The sequence below is a fragment of the Pelodiscus sinensis genome, chromosome 26 (assembly GCF_049634645.1).
Source record: "Pelodiscus sinensis isolate JC-2024 chromosome 26, ASM4963464v1, whole genome shotgun sequence".
NCBI classification, from domain to species: Eukaryota; Metazoa; Chordata; order Testudines; family Trionychidae; genus Pelodiscus; species Pelodiscus sinensis.
In genome coordinates this window covers 21,416,026-21,436,423 of record NC_134736.1, presented here as the reverse complement: position 1 = coordinate 21,436,423, position 20,398 = coordinate 21,416,026, and the positions used below count along the sequence as shown (strand labels likewise).

At 49.8% G+C, this 20,398-nt stretch overlaps 1 protein-coding gene across 1 annotated transcript in view; it reads right to left on the bottom strand.

Moving 5' to 3' along the window:
• LOC102449828 (uncharacterized) overlaps positions 1 to 20,398 on the bottom strand; it is a 55,326-nt gene that overhangs the window by 6,539 nt on the left and 28,389 nt on the right. The window contains 7 exon segments of the mRNA XM_075909462.1: positions 2 to 278; positions 280 to 2,431; positions 2,715 to 2,810; positions 4,022 to 4,222; positions 12,873 to 12,986; positions 14,661 to 14,787; positions 15,535 to 15,574. Of these exon segments, the coding sequence (XP_075765577.1) occupies positions 2 to 278; positions 280 to 2,431; positions 2,715 to 2,810; positions 4,022 to 4,222; positions 12,873 to 12,986; positions 14,661 to 14,787; positions 15,535 to 15,558 (2,991 nt within the window). The 5' untranslated portion in view covers positions 15,559 to 15,574.

Below are 20,398 nucleotides of genomic sequence, written 5' to 3'. Positions count from 1 at the left end.
TGCAGTCAGAGCAGCTGACAGGTTTCTCTCCTGTGTGGGTTCTCCTATGCCTAACAAGGTGTCACCTCCGAGTGAAGCTTTTCCCATAGTCAGAGCAGCTGAAGGGTTTCTCCCCTGTGTGGATTCTCTTAAGTCTAACAAACTGACCTGTTACTGAAGCATTTCCCACAGTCGGAGCAACTGAAGGGTTTCTCCCTGTGTGGCTTCTCCTATCTCTAACAAACTGTGACCTGTTTCTGAAGCATTTCCCACAGTCAGAGCAGCTGAAGCAGCTCTCTGGTGTGGGTTCTCCTATGTGCAACAAGGGTTAAACTCAACCTGAAGCTTTTCCCACACTCAGAGCAGCTGAAGGGTTTCTCTCCTGTGTGGATTTTTCCATGCAAGAAAAGGTGTGACTTCTGACTGAAGCTTTTCCCACAGGCAGAGCAGCTGAAGGATTTCCCTCCTGTGTGGATTTTTCTATGGATGACAAGGTGTGACTTCCGACTGAAGCTTTTCCCACAGGCAGAGCAGCTGAAGGGTTTCTCTCCTGTGTGGATTTTTCTATGGATGACAAGGTGTGACTTCCGACTGAAGCTTTTCCCACAGTCAGAGCAGCTGAAGGGTTTCTCTCCTGTGTGGGTTCTCCTATGCCTAACAAGGTTTGACCTCTGACTGAAGCTTTTCCCACAGTCAGAGCAGCTGAGGGGTTTCTCCCCTGTGTGGGCTCTCCTATGGCTAACAAACTGTGACCTGTTATTGAAGCATTTCCCACAGTCAGAGCAACTGAAGGGTTTCTCTCCTGTGTGGATTTTTCTATGGATGACAAGCTGTGACTTCCGACTGAAGCTTTTCCCACAGGCAGAGCAGCTGAAGGGTTTCTCTCCTGTGTGGGTTCTCCTATGCCTAACAAGGTTTGACCTGTGACTGAAGCTTTTCCCACAGTCAGAGCAGCTGAAGGGTTTCTCCCCTGTGTGGGCTCTCCTATGGCTAACAAACTGTGACCTGTTATTGAAGCATTTCCCACAGTCAGAGCAACTGAAGGGTTTCTCTCCTGTGTGGGCTCTCCTATGGCTAACAAACGGTGACCTGTTACTGAAGCATTTCCCACAGTCAGAGCAGCTGAAGGGTTTCTCTCCTGTGTGGGTTCTCCTATGTGCAACAAGGGTTGAACTCTCCCTGAAGCTTTTCCCACAGGCAGAGCAGCTGAAGGGTTTCTCTCCTGTGTGGATTTTTCCATGCAAAACAAGTTGTGACTTCCGACTGAAGCTTTTCCCACAGGCAGAGCAGCTGAAGGGTTTCTCTCCTGTGTGGATTTTTTTATGGATGACAAGGTATGAGCTCTGACTGAAGCTTTTCCCACAGGCAGAGCAGCTGAAGTTTCTCTCTCCTGTGTGGATTTTTTTATGTCTAGCAAGGTGTGAACTCGTACTGAAGCTTTTCCCACAGTCAGAGCAGCTGAAGGGTTTCTCTCCTGTGTGGGTTCTCCTATGGCTAACAAACTGTGACCTCTTACTGAAGCATTTCCCACAGTCAGAGCAGCTGAAGGGTTTCTCCTGCGTGTGGCTTCTCCTATGTCTAACAAACTGTGACCTCTTACTGAAGCATTTCCCACAGTCAGAGCAGCTGAAGGGTTTCTCTTCAGTGTGGATTTTTTTATGTCTAGTAAGGTGTGACCTCCAGATGAAGCTTTTCCCACAGGCAGAGCAGTTGAAGGGTTTCTCTCCTGTGTGGATTTTTCTATGGATGACAAGGTGTGAGCTCTGAATGAAGCTTTTCCCACAGGCAGAGCAGCTGAAGGTTCTCTCTCCTCTGTGGATTTTTTTGTGTCTAGCAAGGTATGAACTTGCACTGAAGATTTTCCCACAGTCAGAGCAGCTGAAGGGTTTCTCTCCTGTGTGGGTTCTCCTATGTGCAACAAGGGCTGAACTCTCCCTGAAGCTTTTCCCACAGGCAGAGCAGCTGAAGGGTTTCTCTCCTGTGTGGATTTTTTTATGTCTAGCAAGGTGCGACCTTCGACTGAAGCCTTTCCCACAGGCAGAGCAGATGAAGGGTTTCTCTCCTGTGTGGATTTTTTTATGTCTAGAAAGGTGCGACCTTCGACTGAAGCCTTTCCCACAGGCAGAGCAGATGAAGGGTTTCTCTCCTGTGTGGGCTCTTCCATGTTTTATAAGAGTTGCACAGGGTGACTCTTGATGGGGGATTTTCTGTTGAACAATTTCTGTGTTTGTTTTTAACCTCCTGCTTCTGAGACTGTATTTACCTTGTCCCACTCCTGGATGGTTTCCCTGATGCCTTTGTGGGCTATGCTGTCTCTTACAGGTCTCTCCTTGCTTAGGACTCTGAGAAACATGCCCTTCAGATATTCCCAACATAATCCCACATGGAGCCATTCGCTCTGGTCTTTCCTCCTGAAGACTTTTGTCATGGTCCTCACTCAGCCTCCCATCATCTGTTGGGAAAGAGAATCCAGACAGAAATCACTCAGTTTGCTGAAAGAAAACTATAAAAGGGAAATAGAAAAGGAGGACCACACCCCAAAAATGGCTGGAAAGATTGAATAATCATGAGCTAAGTTCACCCTCCTTCCCCCAAACCCTTTTGCCCACCCAGCACCCTCCAATTGGTGTTCAAGAGAGGCTGAAGGGTCAGTCAGATTTTATGAAAATGCACAACTGAAATCTGCTATGAGGACACAGAAATTAGATTCTGAGTCAGTTTAGCTAATTGCTCACCTGTGTGGGTGTTACTGATGATCTCCCCTCTCTCACAGCCCTGGAGATATGGGATCTGTAACTCCTCTTCCTGCTCCTCCCAGGAGATCACATGAGCTTTGGAGACAGGAAATACAGTTTGGGGAGCAATTAAAAGAGTTGATCTTGTTTATTAAGGTCTGTGCCATTACTCCTTCCAGAGTCAGGATCTGAGTTGCCCTCTAAGAGAGGCACCTTCCCCACCTTGCAGAGACTGGGCTCTGGCTGGTACAAGATCCCAGAACACACTAACCTGCAGTAAAGATGCATCCCCTCTTCCTCTGGAATGGCCCAGATGATTCCCCAGGGGAGCGGAGCACTCTACTGCACTCTCTAAAGTACATCTAAGTCTCCCCCACGGCCCTTTCCATCCCTCCCTCCCCAGGACAGGACAGGACCCCACTGCTCAGAAGGGGCGCTATAGTGAGGGCTGGCAGGTCTGACACCGAGGCCCCCAGGCAGGGTACAGACTGTAGCTGCACATGGCAGGTCACTAGGACTTGGAGAGAAAGGACTCAGCAGAGCTCTAGGTGCCCAAGGGCTCTGTCTACAAAGCTCCTTGCTGGGGGGCTTGGCTCACCCTGTTCTTTGGCTCAGATGTTCTACTTGGGCCAGAAGGAGGCAGGTAAAGTTGTCCCAGCAGCAAAATGAACCCTTGGCTGATTGCTTCAGGCACTGCCTAAGCTCCATGCTCCTGATGCCTGTGCCTCGGTGGTCCCTGCCAGCTGCCCACAATAGCTGCTGCTTCCACAGGGTGTCAGGGTGTTCCTGCAGCTCAGCTCCCCAGGTACAGCCTTTTTGGGGTTTCCCAGCCTCTCTCTTGTGGTCAGTCAGGCCAGCCATTTGGTGCCCCTCTGGGCTGGAAACAATCTACCAGAAGCAGAAAAGGATTCTGAGATTGCACTGTCCTCCCAGGGGCTCTGGCCACCGGCACAAGGAGAGCCTGCAGGACCTAAGAGGAGTCACACCCAGCCCCACAACTCTAGTACCTGCTGTTCTTGTCTGGGCCCTTCCACTGACACCTCTGGCCAAGGTAAAACATAGGCAAGATGATGGGAAGTCCATGGAAACCTTGGCTGTGGGAAGAGCAGCACCACTGTTATGTCCCTGAACCTGCTTCTCCTAGGAGGGGTCGCAGAGGGGACAGTCTCTCTCACAGGAGCCAGGATTACTGGGGTGGATACTCCTGACGTTAGGGATGGGGGCAATGAGGGACCCTGAACCAAACCCAACCAAGCTGCTCCAGAGCCCACCCAGCTTCTGTTACACAAGGGGACAAGAATCCTTACCCAGCCAGCTCACTGCCTCATAATTCTCCTGCATCACATCCCAGTAGAGGGCTCTCTGGCCCGGGTCCAGCAGAGCCCATTCCTCCTCAGAGAAATACACAGCCACCTCCTTGAAGGTCACTGGCTTCGCCACGGCCATTTCCTGTCCCTGGCTCTGCAGGCCAGGGGCTGAGCTGGAGACAGACATGGGTGTTTTGCAGCCTGTTGGGGGTGAAGGGCAATTGGAGACATTTCAGAAAGGCTTTATTCCTTTCCACACCCCCATTCTGCCCAAACTGTGTCCCTGGTTACACATATGCTAGACTCTGCCCTTATGGGCAAATGCTGAGTCTAGATATTTCATAAAGACAACACATGAGTTAGATCCCAAATCCACATTCATTTCTCTCAATACCTAGCTTGAGTTTCAACATTACTGCACCTGCAACAATTGCATTCAATCCTGAGCACCCAGTGTTTTTCAGAAACAATCCACTAATTATGCTGCCTGTGAAGGGATCTAAATTTAGGTTCCTGCAGCTAAAATACCTAGTTTTCCTCCATATACTTGTAGTACAGAGTCAGGTCCTTTCATAGGGACTAAACCAACAGAGACTTTATTACCCCTCCCCACAACAGAGATGAAGTGAAGTTAATGCCAATCGAATGTTTATTATTAAACACATTTGGTGAGCGTTTGCAGGATGAGACCCTAACATTTATAGATTTATACTATCCAAGAGGAATATTAGCCCTGCAGTCTGACCCCGTCTGTGACACAAGCCATTACACTTGGCCCAGCTAGCCAGGCATAGAGCTCTATTACCCCATAGCACCAAATTTCGGAAAAACCTTATCTTTCGAGCCATCCCTTCTTCCTCCTGAAATGAGGTTTAAAGGATGGTGGAAGAACATATCCGCTTTTTCGGACGTGTTCCTTAGATGCATAGCTTTGCTGCAATCTAGACATTGCTAAGTGTAAACTGTTTCTGGCTTTATTTGAAAAGGGATTAAAAAAAGAATCTTTTTTGTGTTGGGGACCAGAGCAGGCTCCCCAATATCGAGGGTTCCCTGAGCTTCAGGGGCCAGATCCAGCTCTTCAGGCCAAAGGTTCCCTGCTCCTGTTTTACAGTGTGAGCCAGTCAGCTTTAAGCAGGCACAGAAACCAAACAGGCATTCTATAGATCTTAAAGCCAGGCTATGGGCTGGATCTGGCCCTCCAAGTCACCAAATCTGGCTGGCAGAGACAGCAGAGACTCTGAGGCAGGCTCCTCGGCTTCCCCCACAGCCCCGTGGGACATCCCCAAAAGTGGCTGCAGGGCTCCATTTCTGTTTTGAAACTGGAGGGGGGGGGGAGTTTTAGGAGCTGCCTCACCCTGAACACATTCCCATTGGCCAAATTCTGGCAGAAACCAGCCAATGAGAGCGGCTTGTTGAAGTAACAGACAACCAAGAAGAATCACATCCTCTCTCCAAAGTTCAGGTTTTCAGGAAGCACATGGCCAGGCAAGCTCCTGGGAAACATTTTAAGCTCTGCAGAGAGGCAGGCTAGTTTGGAAGCTGGTAAGTAAGTCTCTTGGCCACAGCCTGCATCTGACACTCCAGCCCTTTCCTGCCCCAATTCTCTGCCCCCCCCCCTCAAGTCAACATACCCAAACCTTCTGTCCCCTCTTATATCCACACCTCCTCTTAGATCTGGCACCCCAATCTCCTGCCCCAATCACAATCCCCTCCTACCCTAGGTCACATCCCAAGCCCCTTGTCCTATTACTGGATTTTAAGGGGAACAGACAGATCACTGCTGCACTTATCAGGGGGGAGCGTTTGCTCCAAAAATCTGTACAATGGGGACCATATGAGGCATCACATGAAAGCTTCTGTTCTACTAATTCTGTATATGCTCATGTAATTGTATAATATCTGTATGTGGAGTTATAAACATGTAGGCTGTGTCTTCATTGGCACCCTTTTCCAGAAAAGGGATGCTAATGAGACACTTCGGAATTGCAAATGCCCCGGGGATTTAAATTTTCCCCGCAGCATTTGCATGAACATGTCTGCCGCTTTTTTCCGGCTTGGGGCTTTGCCGGAGAAAAGCGCCAGTCTAGACAGGCATCTTGCGGAAAATAAACCCTTTTCCGGAAGATCCCTTATTCCTACTTAAAATCAGGAATAAGGGATCTTCCAGAAAAGGGTTTATTTTCCGCAAGATGCCTGTCTAGGCTGGCGCTTTTCTCCAGCAAAGCCCCGAGCCGGAAAAAAGCGGCAGACATGTACATGCAAATGCCGCGGGGAAAATTTAAATCCCCGGGGCATTTGCAATTCCGAAGTGTCTCATTAGCATCCCTTTTCCGGAAAAGGGTGCCAATGTAGACACAGCCCTGAAGGAATGCCTGGCCACTGACCATGTGACCCACTCCAACTTGGAGAGTCCAGGGGATAGATATATAAAATGCCATGTGGCAGGGTCCATCTTAGTCTTCAGTTTTGCTTCGAATCCCAGATGCAGCCTTGCAGGGAACAACGAGCCGGAAAGAACCGTGGACTCATCCTGACATAGGATGCTATGACAGTGCATTGGGGTTTCCCGTCTCCTCCACCCCCATAGTGGCACAAACAGACTCCACCAGCTAGTAGGATTGAGAGAGTTTATTGCGTCTCCAAGATCCAGCGCAGCACTATTATCTGGTTACAGGAACTGGGGACAGGAAGCCTCAGGCCCCCCCTTGAGTCCTACAATCCCGACTCCTCCCTAGCCCCTTCTCCTGTGCTTCTGCCCTTCCTCCCAATTCTGTCCCCAGCCAGGTGTTGGTCTCCACCTTCCTCCCTTTGTCTCTCCCCCGGGAGGCTGAGCCTAGGGCTATGTCTACATTCGCAGCTTCTTGCACAAGTAATATGCAAATGAGGCTAAGCGTGGAATATTGCCGAGCCTCATTTGCATACCTAATGAGCCACCATTTTTTCAGAAGAGGCTCTTGCACAAGAAGTAGCGTCTACACTGCCCCTTCTTGTGCAAGAAAAACCCTCTGGCGCAATGCCGTTTTTCCTGTCAAGTAATAGATGTAGCGGCATTGCGTAAGAGGGTTTTTCTTGTGCAAGGGGCAGTGTAGACGCTCCTTCTTGCACAAGAGCCTCTTCTGAAAAAATGGTGGTTCATTAGATATGCAAATGAGGCTCAGCTATATTCCATGCTTAGCCTCATTTGCATATTACTCACACAAGAAGTCGCAAGTGTAGACATAGCCTAGGTGTCTGAGTTAATACACAGAGTCAGTGAGAATCTCACCTCATAGCTCAGGGGGACTCCAGGTTACAGAGCAGACAGCCCCCCCCACTATGCCACAGACGTACACCAGAGACTTTTAAGATAGTAGTTATAACACTTCTGCTAAGAGCCTGTATCAAAAACAGTGAGATTCGATGCAAGTAATGTCTTATCCTTTAACAACCTTACTCTCATGGTTTTCTTTCTTTTAATAATAAATCTTTAGACGTTAAATGCTAAAGGATTGGCTAAGCATGATTCTGTAAGTAAGATCCAGAGTGTAAATTGACCTGGGAACTGTGGCTAGTTTCTTGGGACCAAAAGAACCCATTAGGGCAGGTGAGATTGGGGTCTATAACACCTCACCTATTGTTAGGCCTGGGGCTGATTGAAACATAGGAAGAGCTGGGATGTCTGAGGGGTTTTTGCTCGTGAGGCTTCTGGCTGGCCAGATCGGCAGCTGAAGTGCTCAGCTGGTTTGTGGCCTATTTGGGAAAGGCCTCCAGTCAGGGGTTGTAAGGAGCCCCAAGTTTGAGCAATTCGACCTGAGTGGATGCCCTCAGTTGTGCCCAGACCCGACCCGGCCCAGCACACCCCTACACTACAGTCCCCTGCCCTAGGTCACAACTGCCTGCCTCATCCCAACTCCCTCCCATACTCCAGTCCCCTTCCTGCACCCCAGTCCATTACCCCAAGCTCCCATGTGCACCCAACCTCCATCCCAGACCCTGCATCTCCATAAATATTATAGAAGAGTACAGCCCTCGAAGACTTTCCAAAATCTTGGGAGTGCCCCCCCATCAAAAATTATTGCCCACTCCTACCCTAAAGCCAGGCCTGGCCATGGCAGGTTTGCAGGGACTGCAGCTAAAACATTTGCCTGCCTCACGCCCTGCTTGCAGGTGAGTGCCCCTCACCCAGCAGGGAAGTGCCATCTGGGCCAGCCCCTGAGCATGTTGTTTTCAGTACATCCGCCCGCCCGCCAGCGACCAGTCACGGCCTACCCCTGCTCAGGCCCCACCCACCCCCTGCTACCATTGGTGTCTGGAAGGCAGCAGCCCCTGCAGTGGTCACTGTGTATGCAGCGCACACCCTGAAGGAGCCCGTGGTGCTGTTATTCACTGCACTGCTGCTCCTGGGAAATGAGGGGTGGGAGGAGGAGCAGGAGGAACTGGAGGAGCTGAGGTGAGGGGCATCTGGGTGTGGGGGGCTACTGTGTGCCAGGGTGGGGCAGGTGGACCTGAGTGGTAGGGCCTCACCCAGATTTTCCATCAGTGAGCAGAGCGAGTTGTGTGTGTGCACACTTACCACTATTGTGCATCACTGTGGGGGTGAGCCCTCCCCCTCCTCAACAGTGCCCCTGAGATCAGGGTGTTGCTCACACACTAGGATGCAGAGCCAGTAACAAAGGGTGGGGCCGGAAACACTCGTTTCCCCGATTTGCTGTTGCAGGAATTGTCCAGGCCCTTCGTGCAGCCCCATCCCTCCTGCAGCTTGTGTCACTTGTCACTGGCATAAGCATTTCCCACCCAGCATGTCAGACTGAGCCCTGCAGCTACTCATTTCACTCCCGCCTGCTCAGGATACCTCATCTGAGACATGCGCTACGGGGCAGGGAGAAGGGAGCAGAAGCGGGGCAGTTTTGTTACCAGGCCGAGAGTACAAAGACAGACTTTGGAGTACAACTGAAGAGCCGCAGACTCATGTTACCCCCGTCTCAGTGCTGGGATATTTTCTTACTACATTTTTGGCTTTTGGTAGCATTTTGGCTGCTTGACAGACCTTTTCAACAGGTTTTTGGATCAGGCTATCAGCAAGAAAATGTGATTATGCTTCTCTTGCACCTGTTCTACTGTGAGTATTTACAAAAACAAACACCCTCCCACCCCAACCAATATTAAAAAGAAAACAGTGAGTTAAATTTCTTTGTTGAAAGAGTTGTAGAGAGCTGTTAGCAACAGGTAAAAAAATCTATCAGAAATCCAAAGATTTTTGGTCCCAGTGAGGTGGAGAAATCTTGGAGGGGTGCCAAAATGCCTGAAAATCTGAGTCACCTTGAGTGTTGATTGTACATTGACACATTTAATGGCAGTAAAATAAATAAACCCACACTTCTTTAAAAATAAGATGTTTTATAGACTCTTCTCTTCCATCTGCTCTATGGCTGCCCGTTTAAAATGTCACCTCTGGTGTTTCAAAGGAGTAGCTGCTGTGGAACCCAGGGAAGTGCTCTCCCCAGCTGATCCCGGGTTCTGGGGAAATGCCCCCTTTGAATTCCTACTTTATAGACACTTCTCTTCCATCTGCTCATACACCAATGTGTTAGAGCATGTCCAACTGGATCATTTTGTCTCCTACATCTCTTGGGAAATGATTTAAAACTAGACAACTTGGAACTGTTATCAAACTATTAATCTGAGTGCATATGGAAATTAGGTTAAAATGGTGAAAAAGTTTCTGTGCCTACACCAAAATCTATTTTGTGAAAATTTATCACCAGAAACGTATTTTAAACCCTAAATTTTCTGTAGCCAATATACAGTGCTGGACAATATTTCACATGTCTCCAAATTAAATAAGTCTGGGAAAATATTTCTCTTTACTGATATAATGATTGATAGTGGATTTTAACTGGATATTGTTATGGATTTTTGCTTTGTCAATTTCCAGTTACAGTTTTGCTGCATGCTAGAAATAAAAGGGAATACTTCAGCTCCCTTCCAATGACTTTCCTTGCCTTCAGTAGTTACTTCCTTTTTGATATTTTACATAGCAATTGTTTTCACTTTGAGTTATTTTTCTCCATCTTAGATAGTAATCTAAAAATGGAAAATAGACTGTTTACTATGGTACACATTTCTAGAAGACGATGCAGAAACAAGAGAATGTGACTATGTTCATGTGTAAACAGACAAAAAACAACAGTGCTATTAAAAAAGCAGCCTACAGCAGATTAAACACAGCTGTGTCTTCAGCAAGAGTTTAATCTAACCCAGTGGTCAGCAAACAGTGGATCGGGGTCTACCAGTAGATCTTAGAGCCTGACCGGTAATCCTGACTGGTTGGGCCAGGAAGCTATCAAGAGTTGGCACTTCAGTTGCCTCTCCACCTGCTGTCATGCTGCTCCTGCACTCTGCTTTGGAGCTACCCCCATGGGAGCTTCCTGCTTGCTGTGCAGAGTGTGAGAGGGAGGGGAGGGGGTGCTGATGTCAGGGTGTCCCTCCTCTCCCACTGCTGTACCCTATCTCCACACAGAGAAGGGGATGGAGGGAGCTTGGCAATGCAAGTCTCTGTCACACACACTGACTACATCTAGACTGGCATGATTTTCCGCAAATGCTTTTAACGGAAAAGTTTTTCCATTAAAAGCATTTGCAGAAAAGAGCATCTAGATTGGCACAGACGCTTTTGTGCAAAAGCACTTTTTGCGGAAAAGCGTCCGTGCCAATCTAGATGCAGTTTTACGTAAGAAAGCCCCAATCGCCATTGGGGCTTTTTTGCGCAAAACAGTTTTTAGCTGTCTACACTGGCCCTCTTGCGCAAATGCTTCTGTGCAAGAGGGCTTTTTCCCGAGTGGGAGCAGCATAGTATTTGCGCAAGAACACTGACAATCTTACATTAGCTCGTCAGTGTTCTTGCGCAAATTCAAGCGGCCAGTGTAGACAGCTGGCAAGTTCTTCCGCAAAAGCATCTGCTTTTGCGTAAAAACTTGCCAGTCTAGATGCAGCCACTGTATGTGTCTGTCATTCTGTCCTTCACTCACATCTCCCGACCCAACAGGTACGTGGTGGCTTGTTGTTACTTCTGTTACTGCTTGCAAAGTGGGTTAGTTTTGGTTTCTGACTGGTCTGTGCGTTTCATAACTTTCATTTCTCTCTTACACTTAAATTTAATTAGTTGAGTAGTGAGTTCTAACCTGTCATGGCTGGAGTCATTATCCCTATGGCAATTGCTGCTCCTGGAAGAGGCTGGCATGTCCCTGCAGCCCCTGAGCAAGGCAAAGCAGGGGGTCTCCACATATTGTCCTTGCTTGCAGACACCACTCCTGCAGCTCCCATTGATCAATAATGGGGTATCGTGGCCAGTAGAAGCTGTGGGCTCAGTGCCTGTAGATGAGGGGCCGCACACGGTGCCATGCAGCTAGTGCTGTACATGACAGCTGCTTTTAGGAGTGGTTCAGGGCCAGGGCAGGAGCAAGTCTGCCTTAACCCCACTGCTTCACCACCCGGAAGCCATCTCAGTTAAATGGTGCCCAGCCAGAGCCTGCTTCCTGAACCCCTGTCCCAGCCCTGAACCTCGTCCTGCACCTAACCTCCTATCCCAGATTTAAGTCCCCCTGCACCCAAACTCCTTCCCACAGCTAGCACCCTGAAACTCCTCCTGGGCCCCAATCCCCTGCCCTGGGCTAAGCCTAGAGCCCCTCCCATACTCCAAACCCCATGGCCCAAGAGCAAAGCCTGCACCCCAATCCCCTATCAAGCCTGGTGAAAGTGTGAGAATGGGGGAGGAAGGAGCATGGAGTGAGCAGGGTGAGGCCTCAGAAAAGGGGTGGATCAGCATCAGGGCCTCAAAGAAGTGACAGGAAGGAAGCAGGACAGGGCATCTGGGTTTGAGGTAGATCTTACATTGCACTTACATTTAAAAAGTGATCTTGTGTTTAAAAAGGTTGGAGACCACTGATCTAACCCCTAGGATGGGAAATTTCAGGGCTTCTTCCCAGGGCTGCGATCAGAATGGCACAATGTTGCCCAGGGACTGGACAAGGCAGCTCTTCGCTGCTTGAGATAAGATGGATTCACCAGCTAAGTGGAACTCGATGCAGTGAAATACTGTAGATCCAGCCCCTTCCAAACACTGGAATGATCAGACCTAGTCTTGGGGTTTAAAAGCGGAGTCCAGTGTCAGCTTGGGACTCCTCCACTGACCCCGGGCTCCACATGGTGCTGCCACTTTGAAATGCTACAAGAAGCCTTGTGCCGGGCTCCATGCAGCATCTGAAAGCAGCAGTACTGCAAGGAGCATGGGGTCAGATGGGAGCCCCTAGCTGATCCCAGGCTCCACGCGGTACCACCCCTTTGAAATGCCACGTGCAGCCTGGAGACACCCCAGCTAGTCCTGGGCTGCAAGCAGCGTTTCAAAGCAGCAGGACCGTGTGGAGCCCAGGGTCTGGCCCCAGACTTCAAGTGGTACTACCGCTTTGAAGTACCCCCACTCTCCCTGCCTTGTGACAGAGGCAACAAGGGGCGGGGGAAGTGACTAGTCTGTTGATGATCCAATAGGCATTTGCTTTTCAGATAGTCGACTAGTCCTTCACATCCCTAAGACAGAAAGCACAGCACAGTAATAGTTCGGGAAACTGAGACATTGCATTCTTTCTCCACACCCCACCCAAACACTCCCAGGGAAGGAAATGAAGGGAGGAAACCGCTGACAACTAACAGGATGGCTGGGGACCCCTGACAGCTATTTGCCCGGATGATTCCTGCAACCCTACATGGGAGACATGGAGCGGAAGTGAGGGCTCTCACTCACTGCTCATTTTTGGGAGTCCCAGATTTTTCCTGTACTCACTGGATGGTTTCTGTGTCAGTTTCCCTGACTCCTCACCTGTGTGGGTGCCTCTCAGGATCTCCATTTCTTTGAAGGGCTGGAGATCTGGGACCCACAGCTCTTCCCCTCGTTCCAGCTGAGCGATCAGGTCAGGTTTGAGAATGGAGAATCCTGAAAGGGGTGAGATCAGACAAGGTGAAGGCACATAGAGTCTGCGCAGAGTATGCATCACAAGGAACATTCCCTGATCTCAATCTCGTCCTACATGGGACTGGGTAACTCAGACATCTTGAGAGCAGCAGACTTCTGGGGCAGACTGGAGTGGGGATGTGACAATGCTAGGATTGTATTCACTGTGTTTGCTTTCTTGTGTTGCATGTGATTTGTACTGTCCTGTAGTAAACCCATGTGGGTGTGCCTCAGTTTCCCTGACCTCTGCACAGCTATCTCGATGGGGATGGGAATTGGGGGGGAAGGGTGACTTGCTGAGGGAGGATGCTTAGGCCAGCATGTTCATAATGGGACCAAGCGACACCTTTTTCCTGGGAAACTGGAGAAAGTTTGGAGTTGGAGTTGGCTGCAGTCAGGAATGAGCTGTGGAAGGTGGAAGTGTCTTGCTGGCTTGGGGGCAGAGATGGAAGCAGGACCCTTGACTCTGGGTTCCCGTCTCCCCAAGATGGCTTGTACTGATTACTCCTGGTTCCTGTGCTAACAAGTCTGTTCTACGCTGTGTCCCCGTGGAGTAATAAATATTTTGTTTTACCTTCCGGCTGAGAGTCATGTCTGGCTGCAGATGGGGGTGCAGAGCCTGTGACTCCCCACTCCTGGGGGACAGAAGGTGTTGTCATGCCCTCACTAGGGCTACATCTACACTGCACAGTTAATTTGGAATGAGCTATTCCAGAAGAGTTATTCCAAAATCACTTATTTCGAAATAGCACGTCTACGCTGCAAAGAAACCTCAAAATGAGTCTGAGGCAGGCTTCCTTAATGTAGACAAGCTTTCTCTATAAAGAGCTCCTGGAAGAATAACTTTGAATGGGCCTGGGGAGGGGCTATTTCAAAATAACAGAAGTGGAGCATCTACACACGCCTTATTACGAAATAGCTATTTGGGAGGAGTTGTTATTCTTCACAGAATGAGGTTTACAGAAGTTGGAAGAAGCAGTCTGATATTATGAAATAACTGCTGTGTAGACATGCACCCTAGGACTATAAATCATTGGTGGGCTCTGGAGCACTAGCTGACTCACACACAGCCTTGGGGTTGAATTCTGGGCAATTTCTAAATCTGTGCAGCCCAGATGCCTCCACAGATGGAGCCAGACCCATGAAGGCAGATGATCGGTGTGTGCAGGAGAAATAACAGGCAGGACAGTACTTTGGTTCTGGCCCCTGAAAGCTGGGGAGAGGAGGATGAATTACCATTTCGTTAGGTGTCTGACTGCCCTGTTCCTCAGAAGGGGGCATGGGGATGAAAGTGTCTCTCACATGGGGGCTGTAGGCCCCATGTCCCTCTAATCTAAGGGTATATTTACCCTACAGTGCTATTTCAGGATACCACAGGTATCCTGAAATAGCTCCCAATCTTCACAAGCCATCTGTTATTTCAAACTATTTTTCAAAAGAATAGGTGCACTAGTTCGGTATCCCAGTAACCCTCATTCCAGGAGGGTTAAAGGATGACTCTAAATAGCACTTTATTTTGAAATAAACTCAAAACAAACTCTTATTTTGAGTTTTGAGTGCAGTGTAGACGTAGCCTAACTGACCAAGGAAGAACCTGACTCGATGCAGAAACGCCGGCCCCAGGGCTTTGCTAGCTGAGGGCGCAGGAATCCTTACCCAGCGAGGCCACTGTCTCATAGTTCTCCTGCATGACGTCCTCATAGAGGTCTCTCTGCGCGGGGCTCAGCAGCGCCCCCTGCCCCACGGTGAAATACACAGACAGCTCCTCGAAGGTCACTGGCACCTGAAATAGGGAACTCCCACTCAGTGCCTGACACCCCAGCCGCAGCCACACCCGTCACAATGGAGGGGGCCCGAGGAGCAGAATCCCACCCCACTCTGCCCAGAGAGGCCAGGAGGCTCCAGGGAGAGAGAGGGGAGAGCTCCTTGTGTCTCCCAGATGGATCAGGGCAGTGTCTTCTCAGTTACCCCCTTCCAGCCACAGGTTGAGGTGGGAGCAGAGCTCGGCACAGGCCACAGGGACAGGAATCCCAGCCCCTTCCCATTTCATGGCAGCCTCTGGCTATTGAGCTCTGTCTCAAGTATGAGAAACAGCAACAGGAATGGCCAGGCTGGGTCAGACCAAAGGCCCCTCCAGCCCAGTGTCCTGTCTGCCCACAGTGGTCAATGCAGGTGCCCCAGAGGGAATGAACAGAACAGGGAACCACCAAGTGATCCACCCCGGTGCCCATTCCCAGCATCTGGCAAACAGAGGCTCCAGACACCCTCCCTGCCCAGCCTGGCTAGTAGCCATTGATGGAACAATGGAGACTCTGACCAATTGTCCCAGCCCTGTCCATGGGGTTTCCTCTTTCAGAAACAGGAGAGTGTTCACCCTCCTCCCAATGGGCCTGTTCAGACCATCAGGCCCTAGACTGAGCAAGCCCCAGCAAGTTTACCCACTCTGTCCCCTCCCTGGCTCACCCTGTGTATTCCCTGCCCCTCCCTCTCTGCAATAGCCCCCCCTGCAGCTCCCCACACAATCCCCTACCTGAGCCAGCTCCACCACAGCCATTTCCCTGCCCTGCCTCCTGCAAGATGGGACAATCCAGAGCAAAGAAGAGACGTGATTCTTCAGCCTGTCAGGGAGAGAGGGGCGACTGGGGAGGTTTCCAAAGGGGGCTGGAAACATTTCACACCCCAGTTTCCCAGGCTCCCTCCCTACAGACAGATGCTCTAGGCCCCACTGTGCTGACACACTTCAGTGAGGTGACAACACAGACCTGGCCCCTCCCACCAGGGGTCACCCACGAGGCACTGTAACACCCTCTCTGGGATAGAGTCTCTGAGACAGACACTAGAAAAGAGCAGAAGTTCCAAACCTGCCCCTCTGGGGGATCCCCCAACCTTGTCCTTGAGGCCAGCAAGCCCCCCACCCCAATGCATCACATGGGGGCTGGGAGGGCAGGAACTGGCTTTTCCTTCCCTGCCTCTTGCTGCCAGGACAGTCAATTTGCCCAGGGTGAGGCAGTAAATGGGTCTGGGCAGGTTGGAGGTCTGGGAACCTCTCTCCCAACTTCCTGCACTGCTGCCCCTTCTGGTCTCCCCAGTCCCCTTCCTGACTCCTGCCCTCTCCCATCCGCTGGGAGCGCTGGTGCCTGCCCGGTGCCCATGCGTGTTTGCTCTTCAGTGGGAGCCTGGCTGTGCCACTAAGGCAGCAGCTCTGGGACCCGCAGACACACAGGGACCCTCCTCCCCTCTGGTACAAACTCAGGCTGGAAGAGGCTGGTTTGGCTGAGTCACTTTCCTGGCTGAGTCACTTTCCTGCCCCTCCCAAGTTTTGTCCCCCAGTTCTCTCCCGGTCACCGGGAGCTGATGCCAGCAGAGCCTGGGGCTGCCCTATAGGGCAAGTAACAGGCATTGAGGAACATCCCCACCCGGGGTGGGCACAGAGGGGTGCAATGAACAGTTCCCTGCTACAGACCCATTGCTCAGTCTGGACTCCCAGATCATGTCATCAGCGGCAGCAGCATCTGACCCAGGAAACTCACCTGCTCTAGGGCCCTGTAACCCGAGTAGAGACAGACACCAGCCTCCTCTGCCTGCGCAACAAGCAGGGGCCCTTTCCCCACATGCCTGAGCCCCTGGGCTGCCCTGAAGCTCCCAGGGACAGCTCAGTAGCTGCAGATTCCATTGGCACAGCTGGACTCGCCAGAACTGAGCCAGACCAGAGAATCAGGGTTTTTAAACTGATCTGAAGTTAGAAAAAAGTTATGGCTCTTCTCAGTCCATCCTACATCCACCTGGTAACTGAGGGGTGGGTGAAATTCTGTGGCCTGCACTGTGCAGGGGGTCAGACTAGATGATCATAATGGTCCCGTCTGACCTTAAAGTCTATGATGCAGGCTCCACACTCCAAATTCAGTCCCCCACTGTAGCCAGTCCCAGAGCCCACTCCCAATCCCTCTCCCTACATCCCGGGGCACTGCTGGGAACTGAACCATCTAGTTGCACTAGAATGGACACCAAACACCAACTGTCACTGAACTCGCATCTACTCTGAACTAACCCCCAGCTCAGCTCCTTGTTAGGATTGGGCAGCAGTGTCTCTGGTCTGACACTAAATCCTGAGCAGAAATCAGAGCAGCACCAGATCAGCCCTGTTGGGTCAGACCCTGCAAATGATGAGATTGTTTTTAACATACAGGTTAAATTGGGTGCTGTTTGTTGGGGGGGACAGTGCAGAGAGTGGCTGCCTGTGCCTATTTCCCTTTTAAATTCTGAGTCCGAAGAGCCGGGCTGGGCAAGATACAGCCTGGGATAGAGGAGTTAGTGATTGGTTAATTGAATAGTCAAGTAACTACATACATTCTTTTCGGCTACTTGACTATTCTATAGTCCCTTGGGGCAGGACTGTCAGCCAGTACACTCTGGCCCTATTCCCAAGGGGGCCACTGCCACTTTGCGAGGGGTGCCAAGTGAAAGCTGGTCCAAAAGGGGAGCCAGTTTAAAAATCAACTCCCCTCACAGACCAGCTGCCTGTCATCCTGTGCTTCTGCCTCTCTATCATCAGATACCTGCCTGGTGGAGATGGTGTCTGAGCTCTTGAACCCCACATGAGCCAGAACTGAATTGGGCTGCCTGCCTGGGTAACTCCTAATACACCATGTAAATGAAGAGCCACAGTGCGGGTAAGTCCCAGACCGACAGGGGTTGCTCTTGTCTGGAGCAGCCTGTTTGTGAGGAATGTGGTGCCCCACAAACAGGGACTGTGCCAGTGTCAAGATCAGCCTCTCTCTGTGGGGAATCCAACTTGCTGTGGAGAAGGGCTTGTCACAGGGGACTGGGAGCCAGTGTGACCTAACTAAGAATATTAAAATGCAGTTAACTGACTAGCCAACTAGTCAATGGAACTCCGTGTACAGCCCAGGGCCAGCAGGAAGTTCTGCTGACTCCGGGACGCACACGGGTGCCTTTTTTGAAATGCACTAGAGTCCCCAGCATTGCAAAGCCATGGAACTTGGGATCAGAAGAGGACCCTCCAGCTGATCCTGGGCTCCCTACGGCATTTCCCGGGAAGCCTAAGGTCAGTTAGGGAGTCTCCAGCTGCCCCTGGGCTCCCCGCTGCTGCCCCTTTCAAATCGCAGAGATGAGTGGATCAAATGGGCAGCCACGACACAGCTAATCCATGCATCAGCTGTTTGGTGGCTGTCCCTTTAAACAACGCATCCATGTGATTCAAAGGAACAAATGCCTATATTAAACTTCATTTTAAATAAAATAAAGTATTAATTCATGTCCAACACAAAAGGTTTCAATGTTTTCTCTATTAATGGCAAGGGTAGGCAATCTTTTCTGAGCCACAGAAAAATCAGCTGGGGACCACACAAGTGAGAACAAAAAACTCCTCCCAACCTCACTGATGTGGCCCCCCCAATTCAGACTCTTCATTCCTCCAGTGATTCCCTAGGTGAGGGGAAGGGACAGGGAGGACTGAGGTTCAGGGCTTCCCATAGAACAATTTTCTTTTCTGGTGAATTTATGGACACCCTTAGGCCCTAAGGTGGGGACAAAAATGAGGGGTTCAGTATGTGTGATAAGGCTGTCAATGAGTGAGATAGGGATGGATGGGGGGGTGCAGAAGGGGGAGAAGTTGCAAGGACTGAGTAGGAGGCAGGGTGCAGAAGCAGGCTGGGAGTAGAGTGACATGTTCACAGGCCAGCTGAGCTCCATGCTCAGGTTTCTGTGTGTTAGGCCCTAGAGAATTGAGCCCAGTGAAGTTATGTTAAGACAGATCAAGGAAAGAGGTTAACAAAGGTTTCTGGGTAGTCCCTGAGCAGAACTAGAGACATAGTTCAAGCAAGGAGGCGCTCCCTACATACTTGCTTGAGTTGCAGAAGTAAAATAAGTGAAAGGCTGCATTCCTATACCGGTTGTGATGGGAACAGCTAGTTTGAGAACTGATAAGGTAACTCCCTGTTTCTGTTCTCACCCTGATCTTAACGAACTGTCTCTGCCCTCTGTTGTTTTAACTCCCTGTCTCCTTGTTTGGTACTTGCCTTCTGGGCTGATAAGAAAGCTGTTGACGTATTATGAATTGCTTAAGGCCATGAAGTATACGCATTAACACTAGAAGCTTCTAACTAATTAAAGGAGAGGCTGAGATGCTTGGGCAAATGTTTTATGATGCGACGGAACTGTCTATATAATCTTATTGTTACCGAAATCATGGCTGGTTCACTTAGGAGACGGGCCGCTTTCTATTGTAGTGCGCACTATTCAATAAAGAGCTTGTGATTCGATCTTGCTAGTATTGCCTGTCTCTTTGAGGTCAGACAACGAATGAAGGCCGTCCGAATTAAAGTCCCTGACATGTGCCTCCCCCTCAGCCCAGTTGAGCACCTGGATACCTTCCCCCAGCCCAGCTGATCCCCTCACAAATCATTTTTTCTTGCAGTCCCAACGGGTATTCCCTCCTGCTGATGCCAATTCCCCCAGGGAAGGAGGGGGAGGGGAAACAGCAGCAGGCAGCTGCATTTGTAGTCTCTGGGCTTGTTGGAACCTTTTAGTGCTTCTCAATGACAGCAGAGTAGATACATCTTTGTATTAATCACTCTCTCACTGAAGTTTTAATTTTGTATTAAATCCTTTCACAAGTTTTCTATAAATCATTGTATTTGTTGGGATATGTAAAATGAAGAGGGGTTTGGGATGGTGGGAAGGAGTTCAGCCACAGTAGGCACTACCCTTGAACATGCTCTTGTTTTTGCAGCCTAGAAAAATAGACAAGCAGGCAGCTGCTCTACTTTGCTGCATCTTTTGCTTAGTCTCATTGGCGCTGTATAAAATATATTCTGGGTTAAATATCTTCTAATCTCTGAAACCTGCTGATTCAGAAAGTTTGTAGTGTAGAAAGTGATGATTCGTTTAGAAATTCTGTAAATAGTAATTAGGGACAGGTATAATTGTATTCATTATTTGCTAATTAATATTCATTTTATGAAAGTTAACATTACTAAATAAAGTTTTAGGAAAAAGGGTCTGACTAATGCCAATTGGTTGCCACTCAGATGTTGTGTTAAACGCCAGAGGTAAGTGTGCGTAGGCAATAAAGCAGTTCCATTTACCCCATCCGCACTATGGTCATCTGTTTCTGCAGTAACAGTATTAAGTCTTTTAAAACTTTGTATCTTGTAGACTAGTCCCTAAAAATTAGTAGGGTAAAGAGAATGTCTTTGTATCCCCTTTCTGTATTCCCCATTGAGTGAATGAGGTTTGAATGGGTAAGTCATGGAAAACAAGCCCTTCCAGGATGTTGGAGTGGTTGGAGAGGGGATGGAAGCGAGATGCAAGAAAAGTTACAAGAACAATGGGCCCTTGTTGTCTTGTCAACATGGGAGCACTAACCCGGATTA